This window comes from Erythrolamprus reginae, chromosome 7 (assembly GCF_031021105.1).
Source record: "Erythrolamprus reginae isolate rEryReg1 chromosome 7, rEryReg1.hap1, whole genome shotgun sequence".
Lineage (NCBI taxonomy): Eukaryota > Metazoa > Chordata > Lepidosauria > Squamata > Dipsadidae > Erythrolamprus > Erythrolamprus reginae.
The window spans coordinates 85,715,683-85,732,305 of record NC_091956.1 but is presented as its reverse complement, the minus strand read 5'-3'; the positions used below and the strand labels follow the sequence as shown (position 1 = coordinate 85,732,305).

At 40.7% G+C, this 16,623-nt stretch overlaps 1 protein-coding gene across 4 annotated transcripts in view; it reads left to right on the top strand.

Annotated features, from left to right (window-relative positions):
• The window catches only part of PTPN13 (protein tyrosine phosphatase non-receptor type 13), a 138,608-nt gene that overhangs the window by 64,821 nt on the left and 57,164 nt on the right, over nucleotides 1-16,623 (top strand). For all 4 annotated transcript variants that reach the window (XM_070758054.1, XM_070758055.1, XM_070758053.1 and 1 more), the window contains exons 10-17: nucleotides 3,234-3,453; nucleotides 4,629-4,703; nucleotides 8,148-8,322; nucleotides 9,303-9,456; nucleotides 9,832-9,970; nucleotides 11,587-11,739; nucleotides 12,530-12,712; nucleotides 14,343-14,505. In XM_070758054.1, the coding sequence (XP_070614155.1) occupies nucleotides 3,234-3,453; nucleotides 4,629-4,703; nucleotides 8,148-8,322; nucleotides 9,303-9,456; nucleotides 9,832-9,970; nucleotides 11,587-11,739; nucleotides 12,530-12,712; nucleotides 14,343-14,505 (1,262 nt within the window). The remainder of the gene's footprint in view (nucleotides 1-3,233; nucleotides 3,454-4,628; nucleotides 4,704-8,147; nucleotides 8,323-9,302; nucleotides 9,457-9,831; nucleotides 9,971-11,586; nucleotides 11,740-12,529; nucleotides 12,713-14,342; nucleotides 14,506-16,623) is intronic.

The following is a 16,623-nucleotide window of genomic DNA, read 5'->3' as shown; positions in this document are numbered from 1 at the left end:
AGAAAAAACCCACAGTAACTGAATTTAAACATGCCTGGGATAAACATATATTCATCCTAAGATAAAATACAAAAAATAGTATAAGGGCAGACTAGATGGACCATGAGGTCTTTTTCTGCCGTCAGTCTTCTATGTTTCTATGTAACAAATGTGGCAAGAAAGGTCATAAAATTCACTAAACAACTGCCTCACTTAGCAACCGAATGTTTGGGCTCAATTATAGTTGTAAATCGAGGATTAATCTATTGCGAACCAGTAATATATAGTTAGCAGAACCTGGCTCTGTTTCTCAATTTAAATCGTTCTTGAAGCACAGGACTAGCTCTTTGTCTACAACCAATCCAAGCAGAACTTGAGTATTTTTTCCAAAAGAAGGCTAAATGCTGGCTTAGTTAACACTATTCCAGAAGAGTGTTAAGTTCACCTCCATAAGGAGACTGCGTCAGACCTTGCAAGCACTTGGTCAGCCATTACACTCCCAAAAGCCTCCGTGGAAACTCCTGCAGCCAAAAGCCAAAATAACCGTTGAGGTCAGATCTCAAACCTTTGACTTCATCGTCAACCACATCCCAAGCAAAGCAATGATAGATCCTGTAAACACAGCTAAAATCCTGCTGGGAAAAGAGGAAAGACACAACTTTAAAACCCAGGGAAGATTTTAAATGGCCTCAAATGTGATGAACAAAATCTAGGTTAGAAAATATGGAGTAAAATGATTACTGAGCATTTATGTGCTATGGTTGGAGGGGCATAATTATCTTTTCAGTCTAATATCCTCCCTTTTTCTTCAAATCTGAAGAAAGGCCTTTAACCGTCATAACTTAACATGTATTTAGAATGATCTATTGACTGAGTGAATGATAATTGAATGTTTTTAGGTTTTTAGGATGTTTTTAAGTCTTTTAACTGTTATTAATTGGATAAAATTGTTTTATTATGTGCTGTATTCTATATTTGTGAGCCGACCAAAGTCCACAAAGAGTGGACAAAGTTACAGTCACACAGTCATTAGTGGGAGGAGATGAGTGACGGGAATGATGAGAAGATTAATAGTAGTGCAGACTTAGTAAATAGTTTGACAGTGTGGAGGGAATTATTTGTTTAGCAGAGGGATGGCGTTCGGGGAAAAACTGTTTTTGTGTCTAGTTGTTCTGGTGTGCGATGCTCTCTATAGCATTGTTTTGAGAGTAGGAGTTGAAATAGTTTATGTCCAGGATGTGAGGTGTCTGTAAATATTTTCAGAGTCCACTTTCTGACTGATGCAGTTAATGGCAATGTGCGGAAGAATCTTCTGCTTAAAATATTTCTGTCCCCAAAGCAATTGATATCTAGCATTGGCATCTGTAGGTTAAATTCGTACCTTGCTATTCTGATGTTTTGTCTTTCTCCTCCCTAAAATTTGGCTCCACTTTTTATTCTGCCTTACCTAATTCATTCCTTAGCCCTAGTAGCAATCGTGTATGCAACAACGCTTCAGTAGGTACAAGAGGCCAATATTTCTTCTGCACATACTCATTTTCTAGCTGAGTGATAATCATGCCAGAAACAAGTTAATAAGTAATCCCTGTATCCTGATTGAAGAAGGGAAACCAGGAGGTTCAGGGGTTGAGTTCCATTTGTAGGACGACCTAAAAACCTTAACCCAAGTAAAGGAAGGCTTTGGAGAGATCCTTAGAAGTTAAAATGTCACATTTAAATAGAAGGAACTACCATATATTAATTAGCTTACAACCACAGAGTGGATAATTAGCTGCTGCTGCTGCTGCTGCTTCTTCTTCTTCTTCTCCTCCTCCTTCTCCTCCTCCTCCTCCTCCTCCTCCTCCTTCTTCTTCTTCTTCTTCTTCCCCTTCTTCTTCTTCTCCTTCTCCTTCTTCTTTCTCCTCCTCTTCTTCTTCTGCTTCTTCCTCTTCTTCTTCTTCATCTTCCTCTTCTTCTTCCTCCTCCTCTTCTTCTTCTTCTTCCTCTTCTTCTTCTTTTCTTCTTCTTCCTCTTCCTCTTCTTCTTCTTCCGCTTCTTCTTCTCCTCCTCCTCCTCTTCTTCTTCTTCCTCTTCCTCTTCTTCTTCTTCTTCTCCTTCTCCTTCTTCTTTCTCCTCCTCCTCCTCTTCTTCTGCTTCTTCCTCTTCTTCTTCTTCATCTTCTTCTTCCTCCTCTTCTTCTTTTCTTATTCTTCCTCTTCTTCCTCTTCTTCTTCTCCTTCTCCTTCTCCTTCTTCTTTCTCCTCCTCCTCTTCTCCTGCCTCTTCTTCTACTTCTCTTCCTCCTCTCATCCCAACTCTAAAAAGCCTTTGTCCCAAGATCTGGAAGCTACACCTCTTCTCGCTGAACAAAGACACTTAGGATCTGCCTTTCATCAAGTAAGGAGATAAAGGAAGGGCAAAAAAAGAAAAGTTATTTCCCCATATTTATCTTCATTTCCAAAAGTTACTTTGTTCCTTAAAATGAGGGAAACACTTCCTGACTGTAAGATCTGAACAATGGAACAATCCCGTGGTGGGCTCCTGCCAGCACGGCTAATTGTGCGCAGCTCCGTGGCTCTGGCACGCGAGTGCAGGATGGAGCGCAATTTTGCTTCCCGCACCTGTGCAGGTAGAGATGCATGTGCATGCACGTTTCGGCTAGATTTTTGCTTCCCTGCGCAGGATTTTGCTACCTGTACAGGTGCGGGAAGCAAAATTGCGCTCGATCCCGCACTCACGCGCCAGAGCCACAGACTTGCACGCAATTATCTGTACCGGCAGGAGCCCACCGCTGGCAACGATCTTTCTGCAGGGTTGTGAGGTCTCCATTTCTGGACGTTTTTAAGAAAGTCTGGAGAGCAGTTTCTCAAATTGGCTTTCCTGCACATTGTCAAGGCTTGAAGTAAATAATCTGTATGGTCTTTGTCAACTCCAGAGTTCTGTGAATCTGTATGAAACATAGAAACATAGAAGTCTGACGGCAGAAAAAGACCCCCTGGTCCATCTACTCTGCCCTTATACTATTTCCTGTATTTTATCTTAGGATGGATCCATGTTTATCCCAGGCATGTTTAAATTCAGTGACTGTGGATTTACCAACCACGTCTGCTGGAAGTTTGTTCCAAGGATCTACTACTCTTTCAGTGAAATAATATTTTCTCATGTTGCTTTTGATCTTTCCCCCAACTAACTTCAATGGGTTTTCTGTTCAACTCTGCTGCAGAGCCAATCATTCACTGTTGTGGCAATGCGTTCACTTTCCCTTTTCCTCTACAGGCAGTATGAAGCGACTCCCGAAGACCACCTGTTGAGCCAAGAAGTGATGCTGAAGCGCCAGGAGGACGAAATGATGCAACTCCAAGCTCAAGTGGCGCTCCGACAGTCTCGGCTCAGCCTCCACCCTGGAGACATAGTGCGGCCTATGGTGCTTGATATGACAAAGGACCCGTTTAGAGAAATCGCTCTGGAAACAGCCATGACACAAAGGAAGCTGAGGGTAATGTTAAGACACTGACGGGCCAAGCGTTGCCTCTTTTCAAAAAGCAGCGTGCGAAGCTGATCGGAAAGGTTAACACATCCACTCTCCCTTCCTTCCTTCCTTCCTTCCTTCCTTCCTTCCTTCCTTCCTTCCTTCCTTCCTCCTTTGCTTCTTTCCTTCCTTCCTCCTTTGCTTCCTTCCTTCCTTGCTTCCTCCTATGCTTCCTTCCTTCCTTCCTTCCTCCTTTGCTTGCTTGCTTGCTTCCTTCCTTCCTTGCTTCCTCCTTTGCTTCCTTCCTTCCTTCCTCCTTTGCTTCCTTCCTTCCTCCTTTGCTTCCTTCCTCCCTCCTTGCTTCCTTCCTTCCTTGCTTCCTCCTATGCTTCCTTCCTTCCTTCCTTCCTTCCTTGCTTCCTCCTTTGCTTCCTCCCTCCTTCCTTCCTTCCTTCCTCTTTTGCTTCCTTCCTTCCTCCTTTGCTTCCTTCCTTCCTTCCCTAAGGGGAAGGGAATATCTCAGTTCCCCCATGCCTGACGACAGAGGTGGGTTTTAAGGAGCTTGCGAAAGGCAAGGAGGGTGGGGCCAACTCTGATATCTGGGGGGAGTTGGTTCCAGAGGGTCGGGGTTGCCACAGAGAAGGCTCTTCCCCTGGGTCCCGCCAAATGACATTGTTTAGTTGACGGGACCCAGAGAAGGCCCACTCTGTGAGACCTAACTGGTCGCTGGTTGCTGTTGACCTTTTTCAAATCTCCCCAATACAGTTAGATTGCTCCTCTAACATTGCATATGTTTTAGAAAGACCTATGGGTGGTGGGGATTTTCTGTTTCTGTTTTTCTCTGCTTCTATCTTCTCTCTTTCTGATGCCTTATGTTAGGATTAGAGTTTCCAGAATTGAAAGATAAATTCTTGGGATGGGAATTTCTAGAGGAATAATAATTTTCCTAACCGATCTGGAAAGCAACAGGTTTCAGAAAGCAATTATTTTATTAGACAAACCCACATTTATTTGTTTAATGTACAGAATGTTTATCTAGTGGAGTCCTAGAAATGAATGGATTTGTTCTGTGTACTAAACTTCATTTGGAAGAGCTATTTCGAGTCCTCAGTTCCCCTCTGAGCTTTATTCTTGTCAAGTCTTCAGTTGCTTGTCAGTTGCTTTTGATGGCAAATGCTAAAATGGGTTTCTCTAATTTGCAGAATTTCTTTGGTCCTGAGTTCGTAAAAACTACCATTGAACCCTTTACCTCTTTGGACCTGCCAAAATCAATTTTGGTAAGACTTTTGTTGCAAATGTACAATCTGCAAGTAACAATTAACAATGATCTGATGGCCTGGTGTGTGATGTGATGATCTTTAAAGTTTTTGGTTTTTGTTCTATAAAATCCTCCCTATTCCCTTAATTTCCTTGATTTCTCTTAGTGGATTGTTTGCCCTTTTTGAAGACAATCATTGGTTTAACTTCTTTCTGAATGATAAGATCCACGTACAATATTTATCAGATAGGTTGTATGATAATCACCATGAGCTTTCAGCACCACCTGTCGAGATTGTCTATCATATGGTCCAATTCAGATAGCTCCCTTGCCTTGCCTTCTCTGCTCAAATTATGATGTTAAACTACTTTGCAATTTAGAATAGAATAGAATAGATTTTTTTAAATTTGGACAAGTGTGATTGGACACCTAAGGAATTTGTCTTGGTGCAGATGCTCTCAGTGTACATAAAAGATACATTCGTCAAGTATCATAAGGTGTAACTCCTAATCATAATAGGAGCCAGTCAATATCAATTGTAAGAATAGAATTTTATTGGCCAAGTGTGATTGGACACACAAGGAATTTGTCTTGGTGCATATGCTCTCAGTGTACATAAAAGATACATTCGTCAAGTATCATAAGGTGTAACTCCTAATCATAATAGGAGCCAGTCAATATCAATTGTAAGAATAGAATTTTATTGGCCAAGTGTGATTGGACACACAAGGAATTTGTCTTGGTGCAGATGCTCTCAGCGTACATAAAATAAAAAATACATTTGTCAAGAATCATGTGGTACAACACTTAATGATTGTCATAGGGGTCAAATAAGCAATGAAGAAGCAACAATAATAAAAATCTTAGGATATACGCAACAAGTTACAGTCATACAGTCAACATGGGAGGAAATGGGTGATAGGAATGATGAGAAAAACCAGTAGAATAGAAGTGCAGATTTAGTAGAAAGTCTGACAGTGTTGAGGGAATTATTTGTTTAGCAGAGTGATGGCGTTTGGAAAAAAACTGTCCTTGTGTCTAGTTATCTTGGTGTGCAGTGCTCTCTAGCAACGTTTTGAGGGTAGGAGTTGAAACAGTTGTGTCCAGGATGTGAGGGGTCAGTAAATATTTTCACGTCCCTCTTTTTGACTCGTGCAGTCTACAGGTCCTCAATGGAAGGCAGGTTGGGAGCCATTGTTTTTTCTGCAGTTCTGATTCTCCTCTGAAGTCTGTGTTGGTCTTGTTGGATTACAGAACCAAACCAGACAGTTACAGAGGTGCAGATGACAGACTCAATGTTTCCTCTGTAGAACTGGATCAGCAGCTCCCTGGGCAGTTTGAGCTTTCTGAGTTGGCGCAGAAAGAACATTCTTTGTTGTGCTTTTTTGATGATGTTTTTGATGTTAGGTGACCATTTTAAATCTTGCAATAAGGTAGAACCTAGAGATTTAAAAGTCCCTACTGTTGATACTGTGTTGTCCAGCATTGTAAGAGGTGGAGGTATGGGCTGGTTTCTCCTAAATTCTACCACCATTTCTACGTTTTTGAGTGTGTTCAGTTCCAGATTGTTCTGGTCACACCAATGGATAGTTATTCAACCTCTCACCTGTATGCGGCTTCATCATTGTCTCGAATGAGGCCAATCACTGTTAGGTCATCTGCAAACTTCAGTAGTTTAACCGATGGATCGTTTGAGATGGCGCCATTAGTGTATAGAGAGAAGAAAAGTGGAGAGAGGGCACACAGCCTTGGGGGGTGGGGGGGCTGTGCTAATTGTACAGACGTCTGATGTGTTTCTGCTTAGCTTCACCTGCTGCTTCCTGTCTGTTCGGAAACTTGTGACTCACTTACAAGTGTGTTCAGGTACCGCTGGCTGATTTAGCTTAGTTAGAAGAATGTCCGGTATGATGGTATTGAATGCTGAACTAAAGTCTACAAAGAGGGACCCTTGGAGATTCAAGATGTTGTAGGCTGTGGTGCAGAGCCTTATTAACAGCATCATCTGTTGATCTATTTGCTCGATATGCAAATTGCAGGGGGTCTAACAGTGGATCCGTTGTGGTATTCAAGTGGTACAGCATTAGCCTTTCAAAGATTGTCGTAACTACAGATGTTAGAGCAACTGGTCTGTAGTCGTTCAGTTTCTTGATGGTGGGCTTTGCCCCTGCGTTGATAGTAGAGTGTTTGAAGCAAGGAGAAATATAGCACATCTCTTTCGTTTATTTCATGAGTTCTGGTCACCACACTTCAAAAGAGACATTGAAACTCTGGAGAAGGTGCAAAAAAGAGCAACCAAGATGATTAAAGGACTGGACACCAAGACTTAGGAAGAGAGAATGGGGGAACTGGGCATGGATAGCCTAGAGAAAAGGAGGGCCAGAGCGGACATCATAACAGTCTACAAGTATACGAGGGGATGTCACAGAGAGGAGGGGGTCACTTTATTCTCCAGGGCACCAGAGGGCCGGACGAGGAACAACGGCTGGAAGAGATTCAACATGGAGATAAGGAGGAACTTCCTGACAGTCAGAGTGATCAACCAATGGAACAACCTCCCAGCGGACGTTGTGAACTCCAACACTCTGGACATTTTAAAGAGAAGACTGAACTGCCACTTGACTGGTGTGCTATAGGGTTCCTGCTTGGGCAGGGGGTTGGACTTGATGGCCTCCATTGTCCCTTTCAACTCTAACAATAAATAAATGAGGGTGACATGATTTTGCTGTGCTGGGTTACAACTTTTTGTTTCACTTCTGACGACATAACTGATCTTTCATCCCCAGTGTCAGAATTTTCCTCTTTGTATAGAATAATGATTTCTTGGATATTGTTAACAATGCGTGGAGGGTTTTTTGTCTTTTTTTAATGGGGGCTCTCACCTTGTAGGAGATTATTAGATTATCAGACGGTAATTCATTTTGTTTTAAAGTTTGGGTCTGTGTCGCTCCAACTAGCTTCCTTTTTACATGGTTTTTAGTACTTTGAAGTTAATGGGATTTGGAATTTCTCAAAAGTGTTTCTATAATGTAGCTACTGCTCCCCTTTCATCATACATTCTCTCTTTAACAGTAGCTATGCGGTACATTTTTTATAAATGATGTTTTGTGGCAGCAGGGTAACCGCAATAGAGAAGTGGTCCCACTTAGTTGAACATTTAGTATTGGAGTAACTGACGGTGCTTTGGTCGTATCCTCCTGCATATATTTTTAAAAGGGAATTTAGCAAGCAAAACTGCATATAGTCCTAATTGATACAAATTCCACATTGCAGTGTTGTGTTTCTCTGTATGTAATTTTATTTTATTTTTTAAAAATGGACATTCCCCTCACTTTCCATTTCCTCTGTCACATTAGAAAAGTGGATATTTGTTTTTTAAAATGATGCTTTTGACAATTTATGGTCCTGTGTATGTAGTTTTGTGTCATTATTGATCTTTTGGTCTTTTTTTTTGTTTGAAACTCAGAACAAGAAAGGGAAGAATGAAGAGAATCGCCGGAAAGTCAACATCATGCTTTTAAGTGGCCAAAGACTAGAACTGACCTGTGATACTAAGACCATATGCAAAGATGTGTTTGATATGGTGGTCGCCCATATTGGTTTAATGGAGCATCACTTGTTTGGATTAGCTTCTATAAAAGGTGAGAAAAAGATTGCATTACCCTGGATGTATATAATTTTTAATATCAAATGGTAGCTGTCAGGTATGAATGGGTCATCACTGACCACAAAAATAAAGTCCATGTTTTCCAGGGAACAGACCAGCCTTTATGACAGAGATGTGAAAATTCATCTTTCTCTCTATATTTGTTTCCCGTAATAAAGACAGCTGTTTTGAATTGAAACATGTTTGTAGAGAAAGGAGAGCAATTATTGTTTTCCCCTATGCCATTTTCTTAATTAAAAATCTCCTGCTATTTGTCCTCATAGCAAAAAAAAACATGCAGGGCCATGTTACCATTCAAATAACATTTTCAGAAGAATTTTAAGTAGGGAAAATGAAAGGGCTTGGAAGAATTACTTTTTCCTTCTTTGCCCCCACGTGAAATCTGGTACAATATCCTGATCCATAAAGGTAAATGTAGAAAGAATACTATATAACCTGGAACTAAGGAGAAATTTCCTGGCAGTTAGAACAATTAATCAGTGCAACAAACTGCCTCCAGAAGTTGTGAATGCACCAACATGGGGAGTTTTAAAAGAAGAGATTGGATAACCATTTGTCTGCAATAGTATAGGGCAGGGGTAGGCAAAGTTGTCTCTTCTATGACCTATGGACTTCAATCTCTCAGAATTCCTGAGCTAGCATGATTGGCTCAGGAATTGTGGGAGTTGAAGTCCACAAGTCATAGAAGAGCCAACTTTGCCTACCCCTACTATAGGGTTTCCTGGTTGGACTGGAAGACCTCCAAGGTCCCTTCCAACTCTCCTCTCCTCCCCTCCCCTCCCGTCCCCTCTCCCCTCTCCTCTATTCCATTCCTCCAATAGAGGCTGATTTCCTTCTGTTTCAACAAATAGAATCACATGTTTGGGAAACTGCCTGTGGATATATCACCAAAGCAGAGCAACTGAACTGCGGTGCCTTGCTAATGTTCTGTATTGATTTACCTTTGGATGACAGACAACGAGTACTTCTTTGTGGATCCAGAGCTGAAGCTAACTAAAGTAGCCCCAGATGGCTGGAAAGAAGAATCCAAGAAAAGGAACAAAAACACAGTCAATTTCATCTTGTACTTCCGGATTAAGTTCTTTGTGGATGACATTAGTCTGATTCAGTGAGTATATTTGGGGTGTGCTTTGATTGAAACCTTTAAATAAGTTAAAGTAACCCATTAAGGTCCAGGAGGGTTTAAGTGTTTTTAATAGGAAAGTGAACACCAGAACAAGGGGACACAATCTGAAGTTAGTTGGGGGAAAGATCAAAGGCAACATGAGAAAATATTATTTTACTGAAAGAGTAGTAGATCCTTGGAACAAACTTCCAGCAGACGTGATTGGTCAATCCACAGGAACTGAATTTAAACATGCCTGGGATAAACATCTATCCATCCTAAGATAAAATACAGAAAATAGTATAAGGGCAGACTAGATGGACCATGAGGTCTTTTTCCGCCGTCAATCTTCTATGTTTCTCATTTGATGTGCTGCAGGCACACCTTGACGCATCATCAGTACTACCTGCAGTTAAGGAAAGATCTTCTAGAAGAGAAGATACGTTGTGATGATGAAACAGCCTTATTGCTGGCATCCTTGGCCCTCCAGGCAGAATATGGAGATTACCAAGATGAAGTAAGGAGATTTCTTTTTCACTCGTTGGCAACCTCTCACTTCTGTGCTTATTTTATAGTTGAATGCATCTCGGTTGGTTTGACTACTACATTAAATGTCAAAGTTCAGTAGATGGGAAGCACAAGGGAAGAATTCAGAGGTTTTCCAAATTGAATTGGTTTGTAGCCATACAACTCAGATCAATATTTTCTCCCATGTAGGGTCTTGAAGCCAAAATAATCCAGTTTTATGGAACAAATGCAATGGTAAAAGTATTTGGAGCAGGGGTCCACAAATGTCGACTAAACAATGTCATCTGGTGGGGCCCAGGGGAAGAGCCTTCTCTGTGGCTGCCCCGACCCTCTGGTTCTAGCTCCCCCCAGAGATTAGGATTGCCCCCACCCTCCTTGCCCTTCATAAACTCCTTAAAACCCACCTCTGCCGTCAGGCATGGGAGAATTGAGACATCTCCCCCTGGCCTATATAGTTTATGCATGGTATGTCTGTGTGTATGTCTTGCTTTTAAATAAGGTGTTTTTTTTTATATTTTAATTATTAGATTTGTTATTGTATATTGTTTTTACTATTGCTGTGAGCCGCCCCGAGTCTACGGAGAGGGGCGGCATACAAATCTAATAAATAATAATAATAAATAACAATAACCATCTGTCTGAAGTAGTGTAGGGTTTCCTGCCTAAGCAGGAATATAAGCAGGAATAAAAATATTTCATCTACAGATAACAATATTATAAAATCCAGTCCCTTATATTCCCTTTTTCTGTTTATAATAAAACAGGAACATCTTAACTCAGTATCTAATTTAATCCTTTCATCTCTGTTTTAACTCCTTACCCAATGCTGCCACCAGCCCTAATTTCTTCATCTGGGTCTTTCATAGATTAAAATTAAATCACCATGTATTTCTTCAAAAGTCAGTAAAAGAAAATACTTCTCAATTATTTTGAGCCAGCTTAGCCTAGTGGTTCCTCCACAGCGCACTGATTATTGTGCAGTTGTTCTGTAATTGGGGTCTTTTTCTGCCGTCAGTCTTCTATGTTTCTATGTTTCTAATTCTATGTTCTATGTTCTATTTCAATCTTCTATGTTTCTATGTTTTTAATTCAATGTTCTATGTTCTAATTCTATGTTCTATGTTCTATTTCAATCTTCTATGTTTCTAATTCAATGTTCTATGTTCTAATTCTATGTTCTATGTTCTAATTCAGTCTTCTATGTTTTTATGTTTCTAATTCAATGTTCTATGTTCGAATTCTATGTTCTATGTTCTAATTCAATCTTCTATGTTTCTATGTTTCTAATTCAATCTTCTATGTTTCTAATTCAATCTTCTATGTTTCTATGTTTCTAATTCAATGTTCTATGTTCTAATTCTATGTTCTATGTTCTAATTCAATCTTCTATGTTTCTAATTCTATGTTCTAATTCAATCTTCTATGTTTCTATGTTTCTAATTCAATCTTCTATGTTTCTATGTTTCTAATTCAATGTTCTATGTTCTAATTCTATGTTCTATGTTCTAATTCAATCTTCTATGTTTCTAATTCTATGTTCTAATTCAATCTTCTATGTTTCTATGTTTCTAATTCAACCGCTATCTCCAATGCTTCTCTTTGCAGGTCCATGGCTTGTCCTACTTCAGAACCGAACACTATTTGCCAGCAAGAGTGATAGAGAACCTGGAGCTTCCCAACGTGAAAGAGGAATTGCCAAAGCTGCATAACACCTACGCAGGTGCTTCTGAAAACGAAGCTGAAATAGAATTTCTGAAGGTTAGAAATTCTGTCTGTTTTCATAAAAGGTTTTCCTATCATGATGAAAGTGGTTGGGGGGGTGGGGGTGGGTTATCTCCAGAATATTTTCTGGTCCTCATCAGAACTTTGTCTGATCAGAATTATTGAAAGTTAAAACAGGATATTTTCCCATCATTGCAGGAAATCTACCAAGGTTTTATTGTAAACCTAAAATAAAGTTCAGGGCTATCTAAAAGAAAACAGCAAGGAATAAATAAATTCAAGTGACCACAGAAAATCCTTAAATGAGCCCAACTGTAGAAAAGGTGCTACACAATTTGCCTCACTGCCCTGCACACCTGTGTTGTCCTCCTGCCCCAGAATATTTAAATCTGGCTCTCAGCCACTAACAGGTCGCCCATTCTTGTTCATCGAATCTAGGAATTAAGAAATAAAACGAGTAACCCACTCCATTGTAATGTAAACTTCAAAAGCAGCCTGTGATTGGAGCAGAACTAGTACACAATACAAATAGGGTTTTTGTGTGTGTATGATATGACTGTATGTATGTTTTTTATATATTGGGGTTTCTTGTTTTTTAGACTTTTTAAAATGCATTATTGTTATTTTAGATTCTAACTATTAGATTTGTCATTGTATATTGTTTTTATCATTGCTGTGAGCCGCCCCGAGTCTACGGAGAGGAGCGGCATACAAATCTAATTAATAATAATAATAATAATAATAATAATAATAATAATAATAAATAATTTTGATCTCACAGTGTTCTCAAATCTTTCTCTCTGATTTCTTTTCTCCTATTTGGTAGATTTGCCAAAGACTGACCGATTACGGGGTACATTTTCATCGTGTGCTGCCAGAGAAAAAATCTCAGACTGGAATTCTATTAGGAGTGTGCTCCAAGGGAGTTCTCATTTTTGAAGTTCACAATGGTGCCCGAATGCCGGTCCTTCGCTTCCCGTGGAGAGAAACAAAGAAAATTTCATTCAGTGTATGTCGGCTATTTGTGTGTGTAGAATTGCAGACGGGGTCCTTAAATGCCTCCCTTCCCTTCCTCCCCACTCCAGCTGAGCTACGTTCAGTATGGAAACACTGGTCTTCCAAAAATAACAAAGAGCCAGGATGATACAAGATGCTCCATGGTGGGCAGTAGATATGTTAGTAATAAAAACCAGATGATTCAAACTGTGATGGAGAAACCTGTTTTCAGGAAAGGAGAAATTTTGCCAGGGCTGCTAGCTCTTCAGACAGAATATGGTTCCATCTAAGAATCTCAAGTCAGCAATGGAAATGCCATACCATGCCTTCCTTCTAAGATCGCCCCATTTGGAAATGTAGATATCTTGATTTGTAATGTCAAAAAGTCATTGCTCATCCCAGATTTATGCATTGGCTTTCTTAATACAGTGTTCCCTCAATTTTTGCGGGGGATGCGTTCCGAGACCGCCCGCGAAAGTTGAATTTCCGCGTAGTAGAGATGCGGAAATACACTATTTTTGGCTATGAACAGTATCCCAAGCCTTCCCGTAACACTTTAAACCCCTAAATTGCAATTTTCCATTCCCTTAGTAGCCATTTAGATTATTACTCACCATATTTATTTATTAAAGTTTATTTAAAAAAATATTTATTAAAGGTGGATGAAAGTTTAGTGATGATATATGACGTCATCGGGCAGGAAAAACCGTGGTATAGAGGAAAAAACCGCAAAGTGTTTTTTAATTAATATTTTTGAAAAACCGTGGTATAGACTTTTCGTGAAGTTCGAACCCGCGAAAATTGAGGGACCACTGTATACTACATTTCTGCATACAGTGAGAACACCACCAAAATGTTGCAGTAGTGCACTTTAAGAAATTCTCTTTTACTTGAACATTTAAAAAACATTTGAACTAATATCAAACATACCTTAAAGAGGAAGGACATGATCCCTGAGAAACATAGTTTAGTATATTTTTTAGCAAATCTGGTGGGCAAAGATTTAAATAGAATAGTTCTTATGTTTCCCCTGATTTACCGCTTAAGGTAACTAATATAAAACAGTTCTTTAAGGTTGCCTGGAATTCTGAATTGTACTTCTAACACATCTATAGGTTGAATAAGAAATTTTATGTAGGTGTCACTTAAGTAACATTGTACAGTGGTCCCTCTACTTAAGAACTCAATGCATTCTGTGACCAGGTTCTTAAGTAGAAACATTTGTAAGTAGAAGCAATTTTCCCCATAGGAATCAATGTAAAAGCAAACAATGTGTGCAAACCCATTAGGAGAGAAAGAAATTCTTTAGGGAGGTGACCACATTAGATTCGCTCAAAGCTGGGCATTGATGTGTTTTTGTACTCCAACAGCTTTGTTTTTAGCTCAGCACAGCTACTTAAACATTTTCAAAACATCCAAATTACGTATATTTTGCGCACTGAGCAAAACATTTAATTCCCTAGGCATGAGTGTATGCAAGGATTACATTTTTCTCTAATCGGTATTTTCAATACATGCTGAAGCTTGATTGCTTTGTCTCTGCAAAGAAATTCCTTCAATTTGAACACTGTCTCTTTCCCAAGCTGGAAACCAGGTACTTCCCCCCCGCCCCCCCATTTTACTCTCTGTTTGTCATCTTGCAGAAAAGGAAGATCACGCTGCAGAACACGTCTGATGGTATCAAGCACACGTTTCAGACGGATACCACCAAGACCTGCCAATATTTGTTACAGCTCTGCTCAGCTCAGCACAAATTCCAGCTCCAGATGAAAACCAGGCAAAGCAACCAGGATGCTCAGGAAATTGGTGAGAGACGGCAGCTGTGCACCTGTTACGGCTGCAGTTTTCCTGGGTTTAATTACAGTGATGTCAAACTCAAGGCCCACAAGCTGGATCCAGCCTGCAGGGTATCTAGATCTGGCCCGTGGGGCTGGAAAGAGCAAAGAACCGGCCCGCTGTGCCTCTGTTGGCGCAAATGGGGCAGGTGTCTGCAGGAGGGGTCTGTCCCATCTGCCCTCTGTTCCAGGTGGGAGTTGCCGCTAGCGGTGCACTGTGTGCACAACGTCAGGTCTCTGGAATATGCATACATGTGTCCCAATGAGATTTTGCTTCTGCGCATGTGCAGGAAGCAAAATTTCACGAGGGGATGCACACATGCTTGAGATTTCGGTGATTTTCTGGCTTCTGTGCATGCACAGAAGCAGAGAAATGCCAAAATCTCTCTTGCACGTGCGTCCCCTCGTGAGATTTTGCTTCCTGCGCATGCACAGAAGGAAAATCTTGCTGAAAAGCATGCACATGCACGCCAGAGACCCATAGCTATGCGCATAGCTCCACTTTTACCACTGGTATGCTATCCCCTACCGTTCCAGTATGCTGTCCCCTACTGTTCCGGTATGCTGTCCCCTACTGTTCCGGTATACTGTCCCCTACCGTTGCGGTACTCTGTCCCCTACCATTCCAGTATGCTGTCCCCTACCACTCCGGTATGCTGTCCCCTACCGTTCCGGTATGCTGTCCCCTACTGCTCTGGTATGCTGTCCCCTACTGTTGCGGTAGGAACCCAATAGTGATCTATCCCATCTCCCCTCCCCCCCAGTCAAGATTGGGATGGTTTACTTTGAGTTTGTATCTGTTGTGTGCTCGTGTGTTGTTATGGTTGAAGCTAAAGTAGTTGTTGACAGGAAGGACGTTGTAGCAGATGGTTTTATGGGCTATGCTTAGGTCGTGTCGAAGGCGACGTAGTTCTAAGCTTTCTAGGATTTCAAGTGTGGCCACGTAAGATGTTCTGTTGCGAGTAGAGGAGTGGAGGGCTCTTCTCGTAAAGTATCTCTGCACACATTCTAATGTATTTACATCCGAAATGCGGTGGGGGTTCCAGATAGATGAGCTGTATTCAAAGATTGGTCTGGCAAAAGTTTTATATGCTCTGGTTAATAGTGTGAGATTATCTCAAATCCGAATGTTCAAAGAGCGAAGCAGTGAGATGTAAATTAAATGAAAAATGGTTAAATAAAACGGAGTGCTATTTCCCTTTCATCTTCAGGTTAACAACATGCTGAAATAGCTGTCTGTTTCCGAACATATATTGTGGGTTTTTTCCTTCCTGGCTGAATAATATAAGGTGACATCCATGGACTCTTTGGGTGGTCTAACCATTAACCAGACTAGACCTGCTGAACTTGAGAACAGCCACCGTAAAACAAACCGTGCCTTACAGTCAAACTGCCTACAGTCAGACTGTTGCTACATCTAATCCAATATTGTCAATCAACTGTCAGCAGCTTTGCAGAGCCTGGGGCTAGGATCTTTCCCCCCGCTGTGCTATCGGGAAATGGTAGGCAGTGCACGTGAGACTTGAAACATACAAAGCCATTTTCTCAGCTCTCAGCTGAGTTGCAATTCCTCTTGGTAAGACTTATTCTTAAAATATGCACGGCATATTCCTGGGAGGTAGACACTTGCGAAAGCAAAATTGCTTGACATAGCAATGTCTAGCCTAGTTGTTAAAAGATTAGGGGAGATGAAGTCCCACATTTCTGGATAGTACCTATTGGAAAAGTAGCCCTAGTCCCCGAAGACCAGGTGAAGTACTGACTCAGTACTTGCTGGATCAAACCCTCTTTTATCTGGACCTAGAACTGAACAAATATTTACCTGAAAAATATCAGTACTGTATTCCATGAAGTTGATATAGATAACCCTTGGCATTCCCCCATCACTAACTGTTGGCGTGTATTGGTACCGTACATATACATGGGAATGGAATGGAACGGAATGGAACAGAACAGAATGTATTGGTCAAGTGTGATTTATTGGTCAGGTGTGATTGGACACACAAGGAATTTGTCTTCTGTGAATGAGCTGTCACGTAGATAAAAGATACAAAAGATAAATCATGATCAAAGTCATCATAAATACATT